Here is a 20,517-nt window from a genome sequence, read left to right as displayed (position 1 = left end):
CGACCGACAGACGATGTCGGCGAATGGATGAGCGAAGAATTCGTTGGGGCTAGGTTGCCTGGAAACCAAGTCGGCGCCTTGTGTCGCAGTAGCGGTAGCCTGTGAAGGAGAACAAAACATGAATCCGTCATCGACTTCGCCGTTCGCGCGTTTGTAGCGCAGGAGACGATGAAATGCATCTGCCGAGATATCGCGCATCTCAGGGGGAGCTCCGCTGTCCGGGTACGTGTCCTGCACCTTCATGGCGGCAATGCGCGCTTCCGCTTCGAGTCGCGAACGGCAGGCGATAGTCCATACTCGCAGCGGATCGTCATCGACGAATGAGAGGAGAAGCCTCTTGGTCAGGACGACCACTTGCTCCATCTCATACTTGATCGCAGCCTGCAGGACGTCGGATATGTCCGTTAGGCTGTCAAGAATAGGATCTGGAATTGGGTAACAGAAACGCAGGAGCGCGTCGAGTATATGACTGGTCTCCGTCAGGGAGGTCATGAGCGGGCGTGTGGATCCGTCGCGAGCCGTGGAGTGCGTACGCGTAATATCATCATCAGAGTTGTCCTGGTGCTTTAACATCCCGTAAAAGGACTGTGATGCCTCGCGTAGTAGCGCGCTGTGTACATGAAAGTACACATTATCGGAGGAACAGAGAATGGTATCCGCCGAACCATTGTCAAACGGGGGCGTCGCTTCCGAGGGCGGTGCAGAGTCGTAGAATATGGATGGCGCTATACTGTGGAGGCTTTGATCAGCCATGGTAGAATCGTTCCTCGCATAACATTCCAGGAGTTACTGGTGTTATAGTGGTAACAGTCTGAGGGCAGCCTGTTCGCCTTTGGCCCGGGATGCGAGATTGGACCTCGCGCTTCAGCCACCCGGTTAGCGAATCGGCAGCTGCCGGTCCAATAGCTACGCATCTTTCTGCTGAAACAACGCCACCCAGTACTTGGTGAAAATCGAGAAATAAAACGCTACAGTTGTAAGAATCCTTTCTACTGTCTTTGCTCCTCGTGTATCCTTCAGCGCAAAATTACCTACTAACGGTCCTGCAACGATTGCAGTTTGAGGAGCTTTCAACTCTAAGGCAGGTCTGAAGTTGTCCAATCCAATTTGCTCTGCCTCGCTCACGCATGTCGTATATACTTCCCAGGGCTTGCCACTACCTGTCTAAAATTTCATAAGCTCGAATACCTCAGCCCGGACCGGCACATACTTGTTGGCGTCCCACTTTTTCCAAGTCGCTCACACGTCCTCCAGCTAGGGACATCTCTGCCTCCATTGGCACAAAAATCGACTCGCATTTATTCTCCCGGAGATGGGGAAAGACGTATCTGTCAGTGACTCTTGTCAAACACGCATCGCAAGCCGAATCATACTGGATCTGAAACTTGCACAATGACTTTATTCCACTATACGATGATAAGTGGATCCCTGTGGAGGCTCTGCGTACCGGCATAAACATAAATACGTCAGTGGATGACGCCACAAGGCGAAGTGAAACTAGGGGTTGAGCTCAAGCAACGTTACAAGTTTGTCATAAGAACCACTAGAACATGAACGCTAGCCTCCTGCCACCCAGCTGGAGTGTAAGCAGACGCGCCGCGCCGGGACTTGACACAGGCCCGTGAACATATGCGCGCCCATTTCATGATTTTTTACATCCGCTAGTACGAGCTCAGATTGAGCAAACCCCACTTTTGTGAGAATGTCAAGGATTATTATGGTCGGCTTATCTGAGTACTTACGCCTAGGTCTCTCTTCAAAGACCATCATTGCTTGACGTATACCATGGAGGAACAAATGTTATGGAATCTTGCGAAGCTGATTTTTTATCTTGTCCACTGCCACTGCGACCACTCCAGGAACAATGGATCGGGGAAAGGCATGCCGAAGTGTTGCAACGTACGCATGGTCGACATAGTGGGCTGCATCTTGACAATGAAACGCACCTGATATTCAGCCAGTACCGGCTGTCGTGAGGTTGCGAGCACAATGGTATCCAGGCAAGCGGTGATCTTCGGTGACCAAAGTCAAGGTTACATTAGCTGCAGTATATACGCTCTCCTCGTTGGGTATAAAGTCTCTCTCGTCGCAATCGAGACGTCTCAGCACTTTTCACCCGCACTGAGATCGCTAACTTTGCGTACCTTGATGTGAGTAGCCTCGTCGCTCGTCTGTCTTCAGCTGAATGGCCCTACCTTGGCCGCATAGAATGCCTGCAGACAGGGGACTCAATCGTGCACCCGAGCAAGGATTTCTTGCCCTGAGTCTGGAGGCCTTGGTCATCGTTATAACCTTCCTCTCTGCGAGAGATATCAGACGGCTGGCATCAACTTGCAGGCGCCTTCGCTACCTGACGACACGCGCAGCCGACTTCGAACTGTCGTTTGCGGGAGAGTGGGACTTGATGAGATATTACTTGCAGCGCCCTCTTTACATGCTTCCCCAATCGCTCTTGCTGCAAAGTTTCAAACTTATGGATGGCAGCACAAGGAACCAAAACGCGGCTATTCTTTTGAGCACGATCCTGCTGAACGCCTGGAACCTGCGCCACCTTGTATTGCACGACTGCCAGAAATTGGTCAATATCCACCCTCCCCTCGGTCGAGCGATTGCTCGCCTCCAACGCCTTACATCTCTCGAGTTGGACTATGGTGGACCTGATACAATCAACATATTCACAGAAATGCGCAGTAGACCGAAGCACATATATTACTTGAACGACCCACAACACAAAGAAGGAGAGGTCGATTTCTCGCCACTATTCAAGAGCCAGGCCATCAGGGATGTCGAATCACTCCATATCTATGGATTTAACGCCGAACATTTGGGGCCGCGCACAGCCAATCCATGGGAGTCAGCGAGCATCATGGAGGATTGGGAGCCTATACCGTCTGTTCGAGAATTAGTCTTGGGGGCTTCCGAATTGCCCAAAAAGCAAATTGCGCGGCTGTTCCCCAACCTTCAAAGACTCACCTTGGAGGATGTGACCGACATGTTCGGCGACACAGGAAACCACGAAGCTGATTGGCCATCACTGCATAGCTTATGTGCGGAATTACATGATCTCACGACCTGGGAGTTGCGGTCTCGAGTCCACCACTTGGAGGTGGAGACGACGACCGGACCGGCAAAGGGGATGATGAAGCCGATGGAAGAAATGTCGTTTATGGTTGCAACCGTGAGGGATACATCGCCCACGGTGCTCAGTCTTCCGAATCATCAATTGACACCAAATGATGAGCTGCTTTTCTGGAAAGACCTATCGGCATCAGCAGGTGGTCTGGTCGGTTTAGAGGTGGTAATACGCGAGATCAACTTGCCTATGTGGAGGGTTAGTCTCGCTTCATTATAGCCTGGAAGTGCTTGCACTCACCTTAAGCGCAGATGGACTGCGTTCATCAATTAGCGAGGCTGCAACCTGCAGTCCTAAAAGTCCACATCTTAACCAAGATTGATCGACTAACACCACGAGCAGCTAGAAATAGATCTGCCTTCGCCCGCAGCAACCTATTTCCTGACTTGGCAAGTGAATTTGCATGCCTTATCCCGACACTCCGATATCTCTCGCTGGGACTGAAATGGGATGAAGAAGGGGATGAAAAAGGGGATGAAGAAGGGGGTGAAGAAGGGGGTGAAGAAGGGGGTGAAGGGGATGCGGAAGGGGATGCGGAAGGGGATGAAGAAGGGGATGCGGAAGGGGATGAAGAAGGGGATGAAGAAGAGGATGAAGAAGGGGATGAAGACGAGATGGATGTAGACCATTTTGCATGGTGGAGAGTATCCCTAACGGAGGATGGGGAACATATGCCGGAGGTAATTTCAACCCACGAAGGTGAATCCCTCTTCGAGGAGGTTTGTTCTAAGCCAGGTGCAGAAGAGGTCAGTGCAGACGCGATACTATTGAACTATACTTAGTGACTGACTGAGATTACCTTACTATCTGCAGCTCCTATTCGACAAGTCGATTGAGCCAAGTGCCATCGAATAAGCTCTAACCCTGTCTGTTCACATACTTGTCGATAATTTTGCGAATTGATACATCGGTGAATGCTGTCTCGGTCTGGTATGTTTGGAGACATTTGCTAGAGCAATATGCTGCACGTCAGAAGTCAAAAGAACTCTAGATTCACGCCATAGCTCGGCGCTGATGATTAGGTTCCAGTCTTCTTGAATTACCGCCAGGATTGCTGCGATGCATCGTGCAATGCAAGTCATCTCAATAATGTTGTATCACCTTTGAGTGTATTCTGATTTAGCATAGATGGAGACGAGTACACCCGAACATAGAGCTCTTTGTAGGCTGCCCTAGGAGGCTCAAACCAAGTAGGCCTTCCTGCGACCTATTGCCTCGTCGCGGTGAGTCACAAAGCATGTGATCTGTGACGGTCCAGGTTCTTGCGCGTTGCCATAGCTACGACGACTGTAACACGTCTTGACGTTGAGAAATAGGACGATCCTTCATATTGGGGATTGGTCTCGTAAGTAACTAAGTCGATTCCAGCTCGAATCCGAATATACTTACTCGCAACGAGCTGGACCGTCGCTGCGACTGGTAAGCAATTTTCCCATCTCATTTTGGAATACCTGCACTTCAAACATATCTGGGCACACAGGTCCTGTTCCAATTCTTAAGGCTCCGAAATGGCATTGTTGGTAAAGAAGTGCTGCTATTCATGAATTGCGCAGCGCCTCTCCTTCGCACCTCTTGCATCACTGTTCTGAGAGCCGCCAGTATAATCGAGGAAGAGTACATCAAGGAATATCTGTGGGAAAAAAATCGCTGTATCGAGCTAGTCGTCAGCGGGTGTCCCAATTTCGCGGGGGACATCGTAGAGGACGTGTACCATGGACTGAAGGACAGGGAGAGCGGATGGCTATGTCTCAACCTTACATTGCCCGACATCCCTTGAATGTCCTCACCTCTCGAGTCGCAATATCCGAGGCTTCGTCAAGGTCAAGGGCCGCTACGAAGCATATGCCATGTCAGGTTTCGCCAATCAGTGAATGCTGACTTTACCTTGTCTCGTACCCAGCCGCTTTCGTCCCGCACCCCACCACCGCGCACTAAGCGTCTGGGGCATTTTGACAGAGCCCTCCCCCCTTCCGTTTAGCGCCCATGTAGCGCCCATGTAACGGTCACATGTCGGATACCGCATCATTCCGTCAAGCCACCTAGCCTATTTCGGTAACTCCTCCTAGCAGCTTTTGCGCGCGCACCTGTCCCTCAGTGCTGCGAGTGTAGTGTCACAGAGATGGTATGCGAGCTGTATATATTCCTCACTTCTCGGAATCTCATCAAGGCAGGAAAATAGACATTGAGCCCCCTTAACCATAATTATACCAGGCTATTGCTGAGTCACAAATACAACTGTCTTGTACTGCTTTTGGAATCTGCCGTATACTCTTTCAGTTCCAATACTATGCATTTACATACTTTACATCTGGTCAATTAGCAACAGTGAAGAACAGAAGGCCAGGTGCGCACGCAAAAGCTGCTAGGAGGAGTTACCTAAATAGGCTAGGTGGCTTGACGGATGATGATGATGAATTCTCAATTTATATGCTGCAACAAGCAAACACGGTAGTGCTAAGACGCGGCGGGCGCCGGCCCGCGATACGCGGGCGACAGTGCCCCTGGCGTACGGGGTGTCTACAGGGTTATAGAGTAGGACGATGTAGTAATGTACAGGTGCGGATGGGCGGTATGGACGTATAAGGAGAGCGTGATGCGATCGCAATGTCCGAGAGGGAGGGAGAAAAACGAGAAAAAGAAAAGAGAAGAAAAGAGAAGAAAAGAAAGCCGGGCCCTCCAGAATCAGCACTCCACGGTCTTCTACCGAGAGCCCTAGCCGGGATAGCACCCCCGGTGCACGCGGTGATCGTCGTCGAGGAGGGGGGAGGTCGAATGTGAGGGGTCGAGCCGTGCGCCGCCGTGCAGCGGGAGGTGGCTTGACGGAATGATGCGGTATCAAATATGTGACCGTTACATGCGCGCTAAACGGGCGCTACACGGAAGGGGGGAGGGCTCTATCAAAATGCCCCAGACGGTTCATCAGCGGTGGTGGGGTGCGGGATGAAACCGGCTGGGTACGAGACAAACTTTACCTTGACCCCAATACCATGATTTGCGTCATCGAGGGAGACAATTGCCCAAGGAAGACGAAGAGTGATCCCAGTAGCACGTCTGAGACTTCGAGTATCTGGACTCTGGGAGCCTCGCAGGACGCAGGTATACCGCCGCCTTGAGACGTTTATAGTGTAGGATACGCAGAATTACCGCTATGTTGCTACACGTCGACCTTCCATCGCAAGTGAAGTGCAGCCTATCCGGGCCCATTGACATAACATTCAAGCATTTGGATACACGTCTTTTTGCTTTAACAGACCACTTTGACATGCACGGGTTATCAGTCAACGTCCTTTCTGCTCTCGAAATGTACCATTCTTAGTGATAGCTTGCATTTAGATTTAGCCTATCAAGATACCTATTTCATGATATGGTCAATGAGTGCTGTGTGGGCTTGTTGTATTCCGTGTGCCTCAAGCTGGGAACTTGACAATGACGGTCATCGCAGCCTGAAACAACAATTCAGCACAACGTGCCGGTAAGGAGCAGCGCTGCATGAGATTGTTGTATCATTGCAAAGGAACTAAGGAGAAATATTGCGCCTACACTACTACAGTAATACTAATACATCACGGGCATTGTCCTGAACCGTCCTCTAGCATCATGCAGTCTAGCCAAGCACTTTCCGAATACCGTCCTTCTGAGCGGGCGTTAATCGCTCAGGGAAGGCGACGTCCCATTTGACGATGAGGTCACCTTTCCTCCGCACACTGCCCTGCTGCCGGATTGGCATGCCCTCACCGGACACAACCGTCTCCGAGCCGGGCTTGACGATGCCACTCGGAGGCGCGACCTGTAGCTTCCGCCCGTCGAGCACCTCGACCGTCTTCTTGCCGCCGTCGCCTGTCAGCGCGTCCACGAGCGATGTTGATACACGCGTAACAAGATTATTGCCCTCGCGGACAAAGCGGTCGTGTGGTTTCTCCTCAACGACGAACACGAGATCTTGCGCCTCGCCTGTCGCTTGCTCGTTGCCTGCGTGGGGGAAGCGCACCTTCGTGCCGCTCTTCCAGCCAGGTTGGACTTGGATCTCGAGCACCTTGTCCTCCGTGTCGCCGCTGAGGAGCTTGCGGCCGACCTTCAGGTGCTTCGTTGTGCCAGAGTAAAGGTCCTCTAGTGAAACCTTCAGCGCGCGTGTGATTTCGGACGGTGGGCTGGCTGATGGTCGCCGTTGTGGGCTTGGCCGTGGTGAGGGCCTGCCACTTGGCATCCCGCCTGGCATCCCGCTGAAGAAGGAGCCAGACATGTCATCGTCGCCATCGAAGACGTTGGCCATGCGACTGCGGCCTCCGCCACCTAAACCGCCCATCCCGCCCATTCCTCCCATTCCTCCCAAACCGCCCGGACCGAAGAATTGTCTATAAGAGAATGTAAGCACGCACAAACATAGTACAGGAGGGTCGTGCGTTACTCACTCAAATATCTTCTGGGGGTCTGTTGGTGAAAAACTACTGCGTCCACCAAAACCGCTTCCTGGGCCCGACGTGAACGAGAATGTAGTGCCTCCGCCAGGAAAGCCGCCAAAGTTGGAATAGCCGCCTCCCGGGGTTCCTCCTGCACCTGGTGGCGGTGCACCACCGCCCTTCAGTCCTTCCTCGCCGAACTGGTCATAAATGGTCCTCTTTTGCTTATCACTGAGCACCTCGAAGGCTTCTGAAATCTAGATGAACAATCATAGAATGTTAGCACCTGAACCATTCAGGGGAGAGACACGAAAGAAGACATCTGGAGGATAGAGAGCTACATAGCAGGGTCTACCCTTCTCATTATCCGTACCCGCTGCGGTTAATGTTACTTTGCAGTGCTAACTTGGCACCAGCGATATGATGAAAACTACAACCCAGGCCTGTGCCCTAAGGGCGTCACGAATGCGCCCGGATGACAAGAAGATCATATCCACCGCTGGTGCTCAATTCAGCACCTACGTAGAATGAAACAAACCTGATCCACTTGGACTGTATACTACCGACCGAGTGAAGTGACAGTCAACTCGGCACGAGCTAAGTAAGCATATTCTGATCCATACATGGCGATCTTGTCTTCGCAGCGACCCGACACACTCCACTGTTGATTGATCGTCAATTCTAAGGCCGAGACGGCTGGACATACCCAATGTATCTACATAGGGGTGCTCACCGTCTCACTGAGGACTGGGACACGAGTCCCGCTGAAGTATCAACAGTAGTCTCCTGTAGGCTTCGTATTGACGCTCAGCCTACCTGCAATCCAAGCATTACATGCCTAGACGCTGTGCGTCGGGCGCCAGCAAACGCAAACGCATACCACGCGCCGGCATAATGACCAACGGTCATCATTCGCGGAAAGGGTTGCACCGCCAGACCGGAACGCGCAGACAGCTCCCCGCCGCATGTAAATCCAAAGTCACTACACACCATCGACACGGCTGGGAAGACAGCGATGCTCTAGGGACTGCGTCGATACGACGACATTGGGAACATCCTGTGACGTAGCCCCATAAAAGCCAGCCAGATAGCCCGAACTTACCTGTTTGAACTTCTTGTTCGCATCTTCTGACCCCCCGTTGCGATCTGGATGCCATTTTAGAGCCTATTGTGCGCTGTGAGCAATCAAGTCAGTAGCGACGGGTACAACATTTGCTCACCATCTTCTTGTACGCCTTCTTGATCTCATCCTCATTGGCATTCCTGTCGACTCCGAGTAGCTTATAGTAATCGGTTCCCATTGTAGTGGATTAAGACAGCAAGCAGATAGAAAAAGTAGGGTATGTCGTGAATGCAGTGTATGAGTGAGCAGAGATACGAGAGCAGAAAGGGAATAAGTATAGGGGCAGAGGAGGGCTGGAAGCCGCTCCAGGAGTGTCGGCATTGCTAGAACATACTAGAATGGACTAAGATCACGCTCAGCCACCCCCGCGTTGCCACCCTGACGTCTGTAGGTTCAGACTCAGAAACTCCGCAGGAATTCAATCTCGATCACTCCACGGTTTGCCACACGCAACGCGGTTGTTGCGCTAACGTCGTCCGTCCCAGCTGGAAGGCTGCTTGTTGCTATCATGGCTTCGATGCCGACGGAGACGACCACGAGAGAGAACGGCGACGACGCTCACGATGATGAGCGACGCAATTCACTCCTCAGGAGATCGTGGCATGCCATGTCTGACCTTCTGTTCCCATTCTCACCTTCGGCTCTCGCATCTCTCCCCAAGAGGACGCTGCGCCGGCGGCCTCGTTATACTCGCAACGACAATGTCCCGGAAGCGGGGCGCGATGAGGACGGCCAAATGCCTACCGTGAGGGACTATCATGCGATTAACAGCGTGCCACCGCAGGTCCGCGTACCAAAGAAGATAGCGACGCCTATCAAGGTCGAAGGCAAGGTCTGGTTTGCAAATGAAAGAAGTCGGTACCACACCGTGTATGTAGACGACATCAACCATGTTAACGGATACATTCCAGCGTGGATTGCGTACCTGAATACATCCGTGCTTGTCGGGACCTTGGCACTAGCACTCTTCAACGCCTCCAAGGACCAGATTGCACGCAACTTTGCATATGCCTATGCTTTGATCAGTGTGGCCATATTGGTCAGTCGCTTCAAACATGTGGTCAGTTTACTTCATATGAGATATTTACTTGCGAGCTCGCGATAGGTCTATGGCTACGCAGTCTATCAGCACCGCATCACACTCATACAAAGGCGAGACCCACGTCCCTTCGGTCAGTCGTTATGGTGCCGTTAACGGAGATGTATACTGAATGCACACCACGACGGTGACTTCTATAGTGGAAATTGTCGGCCCAGTCATAATCAGCGCTTTCCTGTTCCTTGCCGTGCTCGCAAATTTTGTCATACGAGGTAAAGTGATTCCGCCCTAGGCCAGCATTGACCGGTGAAGAAGTCTGCTGACATCTTACGTACCATTTGCTTAGTGCGGGAGCTGTGAGTGCACGGTATCACCTGTATACGGCGACGGAGACTGATTATATTTCAGGCAACGAAAAAGTATTCCCATCCCAGGCCTGTCATTCCTATTCTCCTAACGCCATGCGATATTTCACATGCACGTGCATACCCGGAGATGAAGCATGTCCTCTTCTCCGCGTACGTTCACTATTCTGTGCCCGCGCCCATGTAACGATAGCGTTGTAAGCAACCTGACTTCATTTCGCTTGTTCCCGGACGTATTCTTGGTGCGCGCTCACGGCATCAGGTCTGGTACTAACGCTCGACCCATCCGCTCGCTTGATCGGCCTTCACGGCCATTGCTCACCCGCACTTTTTACTTCTTTCTAATCGCTTGCACATCAGCGAGGGTCACTGGAGTCGCGTCGAGAATGTGCTTGCAGTCGTGCTTCACACGAGTCTACTTCCCTTAACAAACTTTGTCATGGAAAGCGTCAAACAGAGCAATGCCCCGTTTTCCGATGGCTACCCACACAATCTGTCACGGCCAGCATGGAGCAAGGGTCCATAGAAACTCTAAGGCAGACTCTTCTGACTGACGAACATGATTTTGCATCTTCACTGTTGGGAATGCAGAACGAACTATATCTCGTCCCAGAACACGGAGACGTGTGAGCGCTGTTGCATATGTCATAGTAACATTGACGGCGTCAGGAGGCGTCTGCTGCAATGCCGCCAGACACCGACCACCCGATCCGGTGAAGCTTAGAACAAATGACCTTGCTGGTAAGTTATTCCAGCTGATCACCCTAGAATAGATTACTCTAGTCCGTTGTACATGATGCTCAACATCATGGGTTCTCGATGACGGCATACTTATGTTGCTATCATACCGTAATTACCTTTTGGGAGCCAGCTTCCTACGCGGTGTGGCGCATGAATATCAATTACTGCACACTATGGGCGCCTTCGTGAGATCGCTTGCAGCTATACACATAATTAGCTCCGTCCTGTTATCCATGTAATTTCGCACAATCTAGGACGCGAAAGCAACCAATACGCAGACGATGAAGTGGCGCACGCTAGTCCACAGACAGCAAGAGCCTTCCTTCTCGCCCGGATCCACTTGCTACTGAATAGTAATCGAGACGATCTACGCCGATCCATTCAGTGGGCCAGCGAATACATACATCGCTGCAAGTATTTGACTAACGTGCGTCAAGTAGTGACTACCGAGGTTATCGCGTCTGCCGTTTGCGATCGTCCCCGCGCCCGATTATTATCAGGCCGGAACGCTCGCGTCTGACAATTTTGCAACGGCGAGGTGAGCGTGTTCGTGGGGAGGCGGTTCGGGCCGTTGCTGAGATGGTGGCGCTTACTGTGTGTTGTTGGTTACGCCGAGACCAATTCATGGGAAGCCTTGCTGCCGTCTGTCTGCAGCGGGGTCAAAGTCATTCAATTTTGTGACGTACAACATCGAGGTCCTGTTGCGCTGCCGCTCACAGCGAGCCCCGACGTTCTGGGTGCTATCATCTTCCATTTCTGCTCGGTAAAACCGGACGCCTCTGCCTCGGAATATCCTGCCATTTGATCCTTCTGATCCTTCTTATAATCACTGGCAGCGCGTTTATCTGCCGTCGTGGAAGTTGGAATGACCAAGCCACCAGGCTGTTCAGACCATAACGCGTTAGCGGCAGAAGATGGGTTCGTTTTTTCCCGGTCTCAAAACACGAGCCATGTCCAAAACCTAACCTAACCTGCAAGACGGCGCGAGCTGTGGCCTCTTCGCAGGCGAACCATTTTCTCGGGCAAGGAACAGCTTTGATTAAGTTGACAACTAGTACATACCAGTTGTTGAAGATTGGTCAGAACGCGCTTAAGACATACAAAGAGACGCCCCCCCTGGATATCATGTCGCGGACAGTCTGCTAGGATCACGCCGGCAGAACCTACCGCGCACCTAAACTTCGGTATGGTGGGTTTAAACTCACTGGCGCAAACTTATACACTTTCGTCGACGGTTGTTCGGTATACGGGACACCAGATTGACCAGGTAAGCGGCTCAAGAATATGCTTTGAGTTGTGTCAAAGTGGAGCATACTCTACGTGAGACTGCGTAACTGGTAATGGGTGGAGTAATGGTTATGTCGTCTTACCTTAATAGCACTCGTACAGTCGAAACCAGTTTATGCAATAGCACGCGGCATTATCATTGCGGATCTCGGGTGCGAAGGAAAAATAACAGGGGAAGTGTGTACATCCTAGCAATTGGCCTCAACGCGTGGTCCTCGCGGGCTACAACAAGCGATGCTGACAACACTCGCCATGTGTGTGGCCTTCCGCGTCCCGCGAAGGGTAGATTTAGTCGGGACTCGACGGCGCTTTGCATTGCATCAAACAAGCTGATAGCAACGTGACAGGCTCGGAATGTGCCTGACACGCTATCAGAGCTGTATCCGACACCATGAGGTGTGGAGGGCGCAGCCGAGATGGTTTCAGAGTCTGCGAAACTCTGTGTGTGCTTCGCGGTTGGAGCCGTCTCCAGCAGTTCTACCGCGAGTGCCAGGGAAGATGCCCAAGGCGGCGGACGTATTTTACGGCATAGAATCAGGACCTAGTGCTGCGTCGGAACGTTCTGCGGGACGCGTGACCGGAGGTGCTCCCATGTCGCACTGCACCTGGATCTCGTGTGAGCGGGACAAGGTGCATGGTGGTGTAGGAGTCGAGCAGCAAATTCGACGGGGGATGGCCATCGGAAATTCGGGTGGACAGCGTGGTTCGTGATGGGGCAGGCGAGGTGTCTAGGATGCAACCGTAAAGCATGAGAATGTCGGACGCGGTGAGAGAACAGAATACGGTCGAACGGCGCCATGCCATAAAGCCAGAAGGAGGGAGTTCCACGGGGTGTCACTCGCCTGTCGCAGTCAGCCTTGGTGGTCCACAGTGACAGAGCATGGAAACGGTCCCTTGAAACAAGGATAATCCTAAGTTCAAGCAGGATAGCAGAGATGTTCCAATCCCATACGTTGCTATGATGACCCGACAGAGCAAGTGGCCCCGGAGCGCCACAAGGACAGTATGGCGCTCCGGCACTAGTAGAAGTGCGGACACCCGTGAGCGGCGTGGAAGAGAAGCAGGGAAAGAACATCTGACAATCGTCTAAGTTCTAGACTGCGATAATGACCTGAATGTGGCTGAGCACCGATGCCATGTTGCGTGACTCAGGCTGAATGACAGAGATTGACAACGCTGGAGAGGGAAAGCATGGGTTCCTACGGTCAAATAAAACAGGGTCGGCTCCCCGAGTATTTTCCTGGATCAACCCCGACGGACTCGGGTAAGGATTCGATATTCGAACGAAGCAGCTCACCTGAAATGCGCTGGCGGCTAGGACTCGGACAACATGGCATGGAGAGGTTCTGAGATCGTCTGTCCGGATATACATAGGTATTTCCCATTGCGCAGCCTGGAACGTCGGAAGTAGTGTGTGCGTTCAGATTGAGACACGGAAGAGGCGTGCAAGGGGCGTTCGGACGGAGAGCAGGAGATGACCGAACCATAAGAGGCCATAAGAAGCAGGAATGGCCGGCAGAGTGCGACAGCACGGTCGTGAGTGTACCTGAGACCCAGCAATCGGAGGTCTTCATTACGTTTCTTTTTCCTACGTCCATCGGGACGGGGCCGTTTTCTCCTTTCTTTCTTCCACCCTTGTGGTAAATCGGATCTGGCGATTCCGCCGCTTCGAGCTTCGCGATCACAAGGGAATCGCCGTCCGTCATCTCGCCTCGGTTCTACCACCACCTCCGACCAGAACTTTGTCTCAACTTTCTTTCCTCCGTCCCTGTCCCATGTGCTTGCCATGACAAGGACCCCATAACAAGCCCGCTCTAGTTCTCATACACTCTGGCAAATTTCAAACATAACGCTAACGGAAGAAGAAGCATTGTGGGACAGAGCTCTCATCGCCAGTCGCATATCCGAACTAACGACCCTGATATTATGTATTTCTGTCTAGACATGCGGGCATTTCTAATTATGTTCATGAGCCCTTGCGGTTCGGCTGGCTGGCATGACCAGCCTCCCAGGGGTCGATTCTCATCGTGCTGTCTGGCCTTGGCCCACCAACGATCACTAGGGACGGGAGCCTCACGGTCAAACTATGTGACGATTGCAAATGAGAAGCGAGCGAGAAGGATCTCGAAGCGCGGACTATCCGCGGCCGACGGGAGGTGATGCTGTTTCGGAAGGTGCAATCGTGTTATCTGAATTGAGTTGTTCAAGCTTTTACCACAACTCTAAGCGTATATCGACCTTCGCTCACTTACATGGCAATGTTCGCGATTACATGCCCCAGGAGGGCAACCCACAAATAGATACGTTTCAGCGTTCCGAGTCTATCAATGGTACAACAAATAGCATGGGCGAGATCATTGAATACATCTAAGGTGCCGTGATAGATAAGTTACTCCGTCATTCTCCCCCGCATATTCAGTCGAGATCATCTCGATGACCTCATGGGCTCGTCTGTAGCTACGATGGCCAATTTGACGATCCGGCGGCTGTCGATGGTGGGGTTCTGCGATTCCGACTCAATGCTGCGGGGGAAAGTCAGACTCTATTTCCAGCAGCGGGAGAGATCGTCTTACACAACGCTGACCCTCTTGTGTCGTTCGAACAGCATAGGTGCCGGGCTCCCAGGGAGCTGCTTTCGGATGTTGCGGATGACATAGTACCCTTCAAGGGTCCCGTTCTGTGAGCAAGGACAACGTCAGATCGCATCTCCCACTTTGGCGCCAGGTGTGAACGCACTCTATTTGACATATCTCGAGCGCACTCTGACCCACTGAACCACTCCACAGACAAGCGGAAGCCAGAGCTTTCGACCATGGCCATAATAGCTGTCTGGAGGTGCGTTCTGGGTAGTGACTGCCCATTTAGTGACAGGTCGATCGTTTGCGAGAATGTGTCGTCGAGGGCTCGAAGACAATCGCGCGCGCTCTTCGCCTCGAAGACGCGTTTTATGTGTTCCTGGGACCATGCGTAGAATGTGGAATGCATGCTGCCTCAGGTATAGAATGGAGCGGGAGTAGAGGAGATCGTGCACTTAACGGATGTACGGGGTACGTACGACAACCATATTATTACAGATCTTATAAACCTCCCCCGCTGTTCTAAAAGGTTACCAAGGGCCAGTCGGGCCATGTGCATTCAAATGCAGATGTTTGACTACTCAGACTTCTCGTGAGATTTGATTAGGGCGTGGCGGGTAGAAGAGAAACGTGGAGGGGTTGTCAAGATTCGCGAATCTCCTGTCTGTATCTCATCAAATTCTCAAAAAGCCTTCGAGGAACTCTACCGCCCTGGTTCTTAATGATCCGCAATCGGGAAGCCTTCGACGTAGACGTCAGCACGAGGACTGCGCTGTTCCTTCCTTGTGGCGCGTACCTCCCACAGTGGCCCTCACCCGACCCCCACGCCGACCCCAGACGACGAGGTCGAGCTCGCAACATCTGCACCCGCACCCGCAGGGATCGACGATGCTGGAAGCGTCTCAATCTCCAATCGGAGTGCTCCGCGTACTCCGCAGCGAGCCCATTACCGTCGCAGGGCCAACGTAAATCCCCCGGGATTAGCGACCACGACAATCCAAGCGCAATGCAACGTCGGCCCCTCCGCATATCTCCACGCGGACACAAATGCGAGCTGCTGCGCCCTCGGACTGCCCTCGGAGATGAACAATGTCTCAGGTGCTCACGACTGTCGGAGACGCCCCGACCCTGCGGTCGCTTGCGTTCTGGTGCGTCGACCCTTGTCCTGCACACAGCTCATATCCGTTGGACTCTATTGGGCGGACATCTGGGCCGCCAAAGCATCCCTGGGTAGATTGATCTCATCCAGCTAATTCGTTGGACATGTTCTTAGCTCGGGTGTGGGCACGCGTCCCGCGCGGTACGACGGGCAGCTCGCACCCCTGCTTACCCTCACTGGACTGTCACGCCGGACGCCGCATCGAAAGGACATTAGACCTAATTCAGGCAGCCACGCCGTAAACCATGTACCGATATACGAGATTCATAACGTCTCTGTACCGATCCACGAGCTCGCGTACGGGAACGTGCCACATCTACACTAGGCACGCTGGACGTTCCCGGATCCCGGAATTCCTCACGGACTATCACTGTCACATCCAGAGCGTGGCAGCCGTGTCATGGGAAAAGAGCCGACCGAATATTTGCATCATGATCGCAAGGCAGCGATAGCGAGTAAGGAATGCAGCTTGCGACATAATGCGACTCGCATTGTTGCTCGGGCAGCGCCTTGTAATAGCGCACAGAGCGAGCTAGCGGCTCCGTTAGTCTTAATATTAATCTTAAGGTTGCGCCCCGCAGCCGGCGCTGAGCGTAATTAACCATGGAGCAGCATGGACAGGGCACGAGGCGTTGCTTCTGCAAGGATGACACAGAGCCGTCGAGCGACCATTCCCCGCGAGCACATGATGACATCAGCTCCCGGCACGCGCCCATGTAATACTTTGAAGTTTGTCAAATGAAACAATGCAGCATTGGAGAATTAGACCGACAATGACGGACAAAGCTAGACGCGTGATTAGATATGCAGCTTGGCGTCGTATGCCGCTCTGTCAATCAAAGGTAAATTGTCAATGGCCCGGGCTCGAGGACAATACAGTGGTCGTGATAGGCTGATGCGCACCTTCCTCATGTTCGAGCTTCCTGCGGATCGCAGAGCCTATGCGCACAAATAGGGTATCCAGCATATGCGTCCGTCAAGACGAAGGACAGGAATGAACGTGACAGGGGAACAAGATATGCTACACGATGGAGATAACACAACAGGGTTGCTATATAACAACAGTGGATTGCTCAAGCGCTTTCATGATGCCTTCAGGGCCTTCTTCATTTGCTGCAGAAAGGGGAAGGTCAATGGCGGCGCCCAACCAATTCGAGGAACTAGCGAGTATGTACCTCTTCCATTACATCGATGTCATGCGTCTCAATCTTGATGATGGGCTTCCCCGTCCCTTTCTGGAGCATGTTCATGTGCTCGTGCGTCAAGCGGTTGTGGACGAAATTGATTGATATTCCCTTCCGTCCGAATCGTCCTGTGCGGCCTGAAAGAGGGGAGGATTACATCAGGATCGAACCCCCATACGTGAGTTCTGCAATCCTCACCAATACGGTGGATATAGGTTTCAATGTCCGGTCGCACGTCATTCTTATTTTGCCAATTCTCGCGCTCATTGAGCATAGGCAGGTCGTAGTTGATGACCAGGTTCACTTGCAAAACGTCGATACCTCGTGCAAGGACGTTTGTCGTGATGAGGACCTTCTCACGGCCTTCACGGAACCTATCGATGACTGCATCACGCTCTGTCGAGTCCTTTGCACCGTGTAGGGATGCGACCTTGTGCCCTTCAGCGGTCATGCGCTGTGAGATACGATCGGCAGTATGACGGTGCTGTTATGGGGAACGAATATGAATCTCGTATCCAAAGATATCGCAAATAGTGTATCACTTACTTGACAGAAAATGATACTCTGCCCGACCGTCAGGACGTGGTAGAGGTTGACCAGAGCATCATATTTCTCGTCTTCCGTGGCACAATCCAGGTAGAATTGGACAATATTGTCAACAGACAACTCATTGCTTTTCAGCTCGATCTTGTTCGCGTTGGGCGCGCACTTCGCCGCGAAGCTCCGCACGTGATCGGGGAAGGTGGCAGAGAAGAGAACGATCTGGACCGGATGAGTACGAGGAAGCATGCTGAACGCCGATTGCCACAGTCAGGACTAGGCTCAATAACGTCGTCTATCTCATGAGATACATACTTTTTCACGCGCAGTGTTTGGTCGCCCAGTCCGCCTTGATCCAGCATGTTGTCCGCTTCGTCCAGCACGAAAACTTTGACCTCCGAGGTGTCGATGACTCTCATCTTGATAAGATGGATCATGGTACCCGGAGTGCCGACAATAATTTGCGCAGTGACCCGAGAAGCGCCCTTCGGTAGAGCATCGCGGATGGCGTACTCTGTTTGTACCGGAGTGTACTTGCCCATTGCAACTACGACAGACATGATCTGTCGCGCAAGTTCCCGCGACGGGGCGAGACAGAGAGCCTAGAGCGCGGTCAATAAATCGGATGTAAACTCCTAAGAGCCGGATAGGCCTAATCACGTACCTGCGTCTTGTTCTGTGAGAAGTCAATGCGGCTCAGCATAGTGAGTACAAATGCAGCGGTCTTTCCCGTCCCTGATTGTGACTGGCCAATGAAGTTCTGCGGCCTACGTACAATATGAGCGTCGTCGGTGCATAAGACATGTTGCTCGCACGTACGGGTTTGCCAAAAGCAGAGGCAATGCACGCTCCTGTATCTTCGAGGGCTTGGAGAAGCCCATCTGGTAGATACCCTTGAGCAGGTCTTGATGCCTACATCCTGAGAGTGAGACGTGTTCTGTGTACGGGGGCGAAGTGGCGGATCCTCACAGTCCAAGCTGCTCAAATGACTTTGCGCTGAACAGCGGCGAGTTCGGGTCCGCCTGCTGGTCTGCAAGTGTGACCTGCGCGCAGGCGATCAAGAACAAGCTATAGCAGCGATCGGCTCGGAGCACTCACGGTGACTTCGAAGGTGGACTTGATGAGATCTGTGGCATTGCCTGTCGTAGGGGTTAGAAAACACCGTCGACGGTAATACAATGTGTAACCGCAGTGCCGTACCGAAGAGTGCCTCTTCGTCTTCTGGAGCCTGCGCCTCCTCCTCCTCTGGAAGATCCGCCGCCACTGTTGGGTTCTCTGCGTGAATGAGATCGGCCTCGATAGGTGATTCAAGCGTGCTCACCTGCGGGTGCAGAGATGATGAAACCGTCTTCAGTCTTCTCCATGTCGTGGACAATGCTTGGAGAGTGGATCGATGTAGTACGAAGGCAAAGAGCAGGGAGGGCAACAGTGGCGCCGAGGGCGAAATGACAAAGCGCTCAGATCGGAGACGGAATTCATCTTATCGCAAACAAGGCTTGCTCGCCCTGACCACCGCCATCCCGCCACCGACCACCACGGATATTGTCTTGACCTGCTCGGCTCGACGCACGCACGCCCTTCAACCCACACATATCTTCTGCCTGATACCCTGCTTCATCTCGCTCCTTTTTCGCGTCGCTGTCGGTCACCCGGATAGCCAAGGAAATCCATCTCAGCGCAGCGCCCCTCATATCCGTCTCGAGCTAGTCAGGCATGGCAATGCTTCATTTCCGTGTGCTCAGGGCTCATGGCGGCTAAGCAGATGTCCTTGTCTGTCTGTAGGTGTCGCTTTCGTCCCCATATTCGTCTCATCGGCTCCGCAATGCTGTCGACACTTATTAACCGTGTTCGCGCCGGGGAATCGGCCGTGGAGCTCGTCTGGTCCTCTCACGAACGATGGCCGCTCCCTCGGGTATCAGGCGGCGACGACCTTCGCGTTGCGATTCTCGACTCGTCGTTCAATCCGCCGACCCGCGCGCACTTGGCGCTCGCGACTGCTCCGTATCCGACCCTGCTGCAGCCATGGACATCTGCACTACAAGAAAGTCGAAACAGTGCCTACGATGCTACCCTGCTACTCCTCTCGGTGCGTAATGCGGACAAGCAGCTGGCGCCGGGGGACGCGTCCTACGTCCAACGCCTCGAAATGATGATCCTGCTCGCACAGGACATTGTCCTCGGGCGAGGCCGCCTCGTGAATAATGACACGCCAGGCCTCACCCGCGAATACGATAATGTTGCGGTGGCCATCATCGATGAACCCACGTTCGTGGGCAAGTCCCGCTCCCTCCTCCAGTTCTTACGACATCATTTGTCACGCCTCTTTGAGGCCTCTGCAGGCGTAGTTCCGTCGCCTGCGGATAACGACACCCCGGCTACCATGCTTCGAACAGTGCTCCCGAGGCTGGCCTTTCTCGTAGGTGTGGACACCCTCGAACGCCTTTTTGCACCCCGCTATTACATGTCCGAAGACGCCATGCTGGCTGCGCTGCGGAATTTCTTCTCATCAGACGGTGACAACGCTCGGGTTGTATGCGCCCGGCGAAACCTCTCCGAGGCCATGCGAAAAGAAGTCGAGGACGACGACATTGTTCCAGGCGCTGCCCAAGAATTTGTAGGGACGAACCATGTGACTCTAATTGACATTGGAGACTTCGAGAAAACCATCAGTAGCACTAAAAATCGTTTGTCCTTGAAAACTGGAGACTCAGTGTGGAGAAGCATGGTTAATCCGTCCGTAGCTGAATATATCCTAGAGCACGGCTTGTATTGTACCCCTGCCTAGGCGTGGTCTCGCACACTCGGGACCTCCGTGCTTCGATCTCACATGAAACGACAGAAGAGAGGAGAAATCATATATTATTCATTTCAACAGCAGATACATTCAAGCGTAATGAGACATTAGATACGTGCGTGAGCGAGACTACCCAAAACCGGTCTAGAAAGCAATGCGGAGACAGAACGCGATAAAAA

General features: G+C 52.7%; 8 protein-coding genes across 8 annotated transcripts; 4 read left to right on the top strand and 4 right to left on the bottom strand.

Moving 5' to 3' along the window:
* Positions 1 to 117: 117 nt before the first annotated feature.
* Positions 118 to 753, bottom strand: POSPLADRAFT_1156267 (hypothetical protein; the record flags this gene model as incomplete). The annotated part of the gene is made up of 1 exon (XM_024487051.1): positions 118 to 753. A coding segment is annotated over one exon (636 nt), but the record flags the coding sequence as incomplete, so codon positions are not given.
* Positions 754 to 2,209: 1,456 nt separating this feature from the next.
* On the top strand, positions 2,210 to 3,988 carry POSPLADRAFT_1049864 (hypothetical protein; the record flags this gene model as incomplete). The annotated part of the gene is made up of 3 exons (XM_024479858.1): positions 2,210 to 3,331; positions 3,385 to 3,852; positions 3,947 to 3,988. The coding sequence occupies 3 exons, from the start codon at positions 2,210 to 2,212 to the stop codon at positions 3,986 to 3,988; spliced, it is 1,632 nt and encodes a 543-aa protein (XP_024334427.1).
* An 876-nt stretch (positions 3,989 to 4,864) lies between these two features.
* On the top strand, positions 4,865 to 5,436 carry POSPLADRAFT_1041579 (hypothetical protein). The gene has a single exon (XM_024477935.1). It carries the CDS (start codon positions 4,911 to 4,913, stop codon positions 5,109 to 5,111), a length of 201 nt encoding a protein of 66 aa, XP_024334426.1. The 5' UTR covers positions 4,865 to 4,910; the 3' UTR covers positions 5,112 to 5,436.
* A 1,203-nt stretch (positions 5,437 to 6,639) lies between these two features.
* POSPLADRAFT_1185611 (hypothetical protein) lies at positions 6,640 to 8,831 on the bottom strand (the record flags this gene model as incomplete). Its single annotated transcript, XM_024489162.1, has 4 exons — positions 6,640 to 7,485; positions 7,543 to 7,787; positions 8,633 to 8,695; positions 8,751 to 8,831. 4 exons carry the CDS (start codon positions 8,829 to 8,831, stop codon positions 6,738 to 6,740), a joined length of 1,137 nt encoding a protein of 378 aa, XP_024334425.1. The 3' UTR covers positions 6,640 to 6,737.
* Positions 8,832 to 9,136: 305 nt separating this feature from the next.
* On the top strand, positions 9,137 to 10,288 carry POSPLADRAFT_1174167 (hypothetical protein). The gene is made up of 6 exons (XM_024488278.1): positions 9,137 to 9,507; positions 9,565 to 9,692; positions 9,759 to 9,825; positions 9,893 to 9,964; positions 10,039 to 10,048; positions 10,101 to 10,288. The coding sequence occupies exons 1-6, from the start codon at positions 9,162 to 9,164 to the stop codon at positions 10,147 to 10,149; spliced, it is 672 nt and encodes a 223-aa protein (XP_024334424.1). The 5' UTR covers positions 9,137 to 9,161; the 3' UTR covers positions 10,150 to 10,288.
* A 4,222-nt stretch (positions 10,289 to 14,510) lies between these two features.
* POSPLADRAFT_1061314 (hypothetical protein) lies at positions 14,511 to 15,070 on the bottom strand (the record flags this gene model as incomplete). Its single annotated transcript, XM_024481369.1, has 3 exons — positions 14,511 to 14,607; positions 14,659 to 14,762; positions 14,822 to 15,070. 3 exons carry the CDS (start codon positions 15,068 to 15,070, stop codon positions 14,511 to 14,513), a joined length of 450 nt encoding a protein of 149 aa, XP_024334423.1.
* A 1,693-nt stretch (positions 15,071 to 16,763) lies between these two features.
* Positions 16,764 to 18,952, bottom strand: POSPLADRAFT_1185605 (hypothetical protein). The gene is made up of 11 exons (XM_024489161.1): positions 18,866 to 18,952; positions 18,745 to 18,807; positions 18,643 to 18,683; positions 18,514 to 18,587; positions 18,364 to 18,456; positions 18,209 to 18,311; positions 17,860 to 18,146; positions 17,551 to 17,794; positions 17,203 to 17,488; positions 16,996 to 17,141; positions 16,764 to 16,933 (listed from the first exon to the last, which is right to left on the bottom strand). Exons 1-11 carry the CDS (start codon positions 18,906 to 18,908, stop codon positions 16,904 to 16,906), a joined length of 1,410 nt encoding a protein of 469 aa, XP_024334422.1. The 5' UTR covers positions 18,909 to 18,952; the 3' UTR covers positions 16,764 to 16,903.
* Positions 18,953 to 19,076: 124 nt separating this feature from the next.
* Positions 19,077 to 20,420, top strand: POSPLADRAFT_1041575 (hypothetical protein). Its single transcript, XM_024477934.1, has 2 exons — positions 19,077 to 19,255; positions 19,307 to 20,420. The coding sequence occupies exon 2, from the start codon at positions 19,367 to 19,369 to the stop codon at positions 20,327 to 20,329; it is 963 nt and encodes a 320-aa protein (XP_024334421.1). The 5' UTR covers positions 19,077 to 19,255; positions 19,307 to 19,366; the 3' UTR covers positions 20,330 to 20,420.
* Positions 20,421 to 20,517: the final 97 nt, after the last annotated feature.

The sequence above is a fragment of the Postia placenta genome (genome assembly GCF_002117355.1).
Source record: "Postia placenta MAD-698-R-SB12 unplaced genomic scaffold POSPLAscaffold_17, whole genome shotgun sequence".
Classification (NCBI taxonomy): Eukaryota; Fungi; Basidiomycota; class Agaricomycetes; order Polyporales; family Adustoporiaceae; genus Rhodonia; species Rhodonia placenta.
The sequence above is the reverse complement of the archived record's forward strand: the minus strand, read 5'-3'. Positions and strand labels throughout refer to the sequence as shown.

Excerpts from the sequence above, each read along its gene's own strand:
- POSPLADRAFT_1041579 (XM_024477935.1), top strand. The coding sequence starts at position 4,911 with ATGTCCTCACCTCTCGAGTCGCAATATCCGAGGCTTCGTCAAGGTCAA.
- POSPLADRAFT_1174167 (XM_024488278.1), top strand. The coding sequence starts at position 9,162 with ATGGCTTCGATGCCGACGGAGACGACCACGAGAGAGAACGGCGACGAC. Across the intron at positions 9,693-9,758 it reads TGATCAGTGTGGCCATATTG|GTCTATGGCTACGCAGTCTA; the intron begins GTCAGTCGCTTC and ends AGCTCGCGATAG. Across the intron at positions 9,826-9,892 it reads GCGAGACCCACGTCCCTTCG|TGGAAATTGTCGGCCCAGTC; the intron begins GTCAGTCGTTAT and ends TGACTTCTATAG.
- POSPLADRAFT_1185605 (XM_024489161.1), bottom strand. The coding sequence starts at position 18,908 with ATGGAGAAGACTGAAGACGGTTTCATCATCTCTGCACCCGCAG. Across the intron at positions 18,684-18,744 it reads AGACGAAGAGGCACTCTTCG|GCAATGCCACAGATCTCATC; the intron begins GTACGGCACTGC and ends CCCCTACGACAG. Across the intron at positions 17,142-17,202 it reads AACCTATATCCACCGTATTG|GCCGCACAGGACGATTCGGA; the intron begins GTGAGGATTGCA and ends CCCCTCTTTCAG.
- POSPLADRAFT_1041575 (XM_024477934.1), top strand. The coding sequence starts at position 19,367 with ATGCTGTCGACACTTATTAACCGTGTTCGCGCCGGGGAATCGGCCGTG.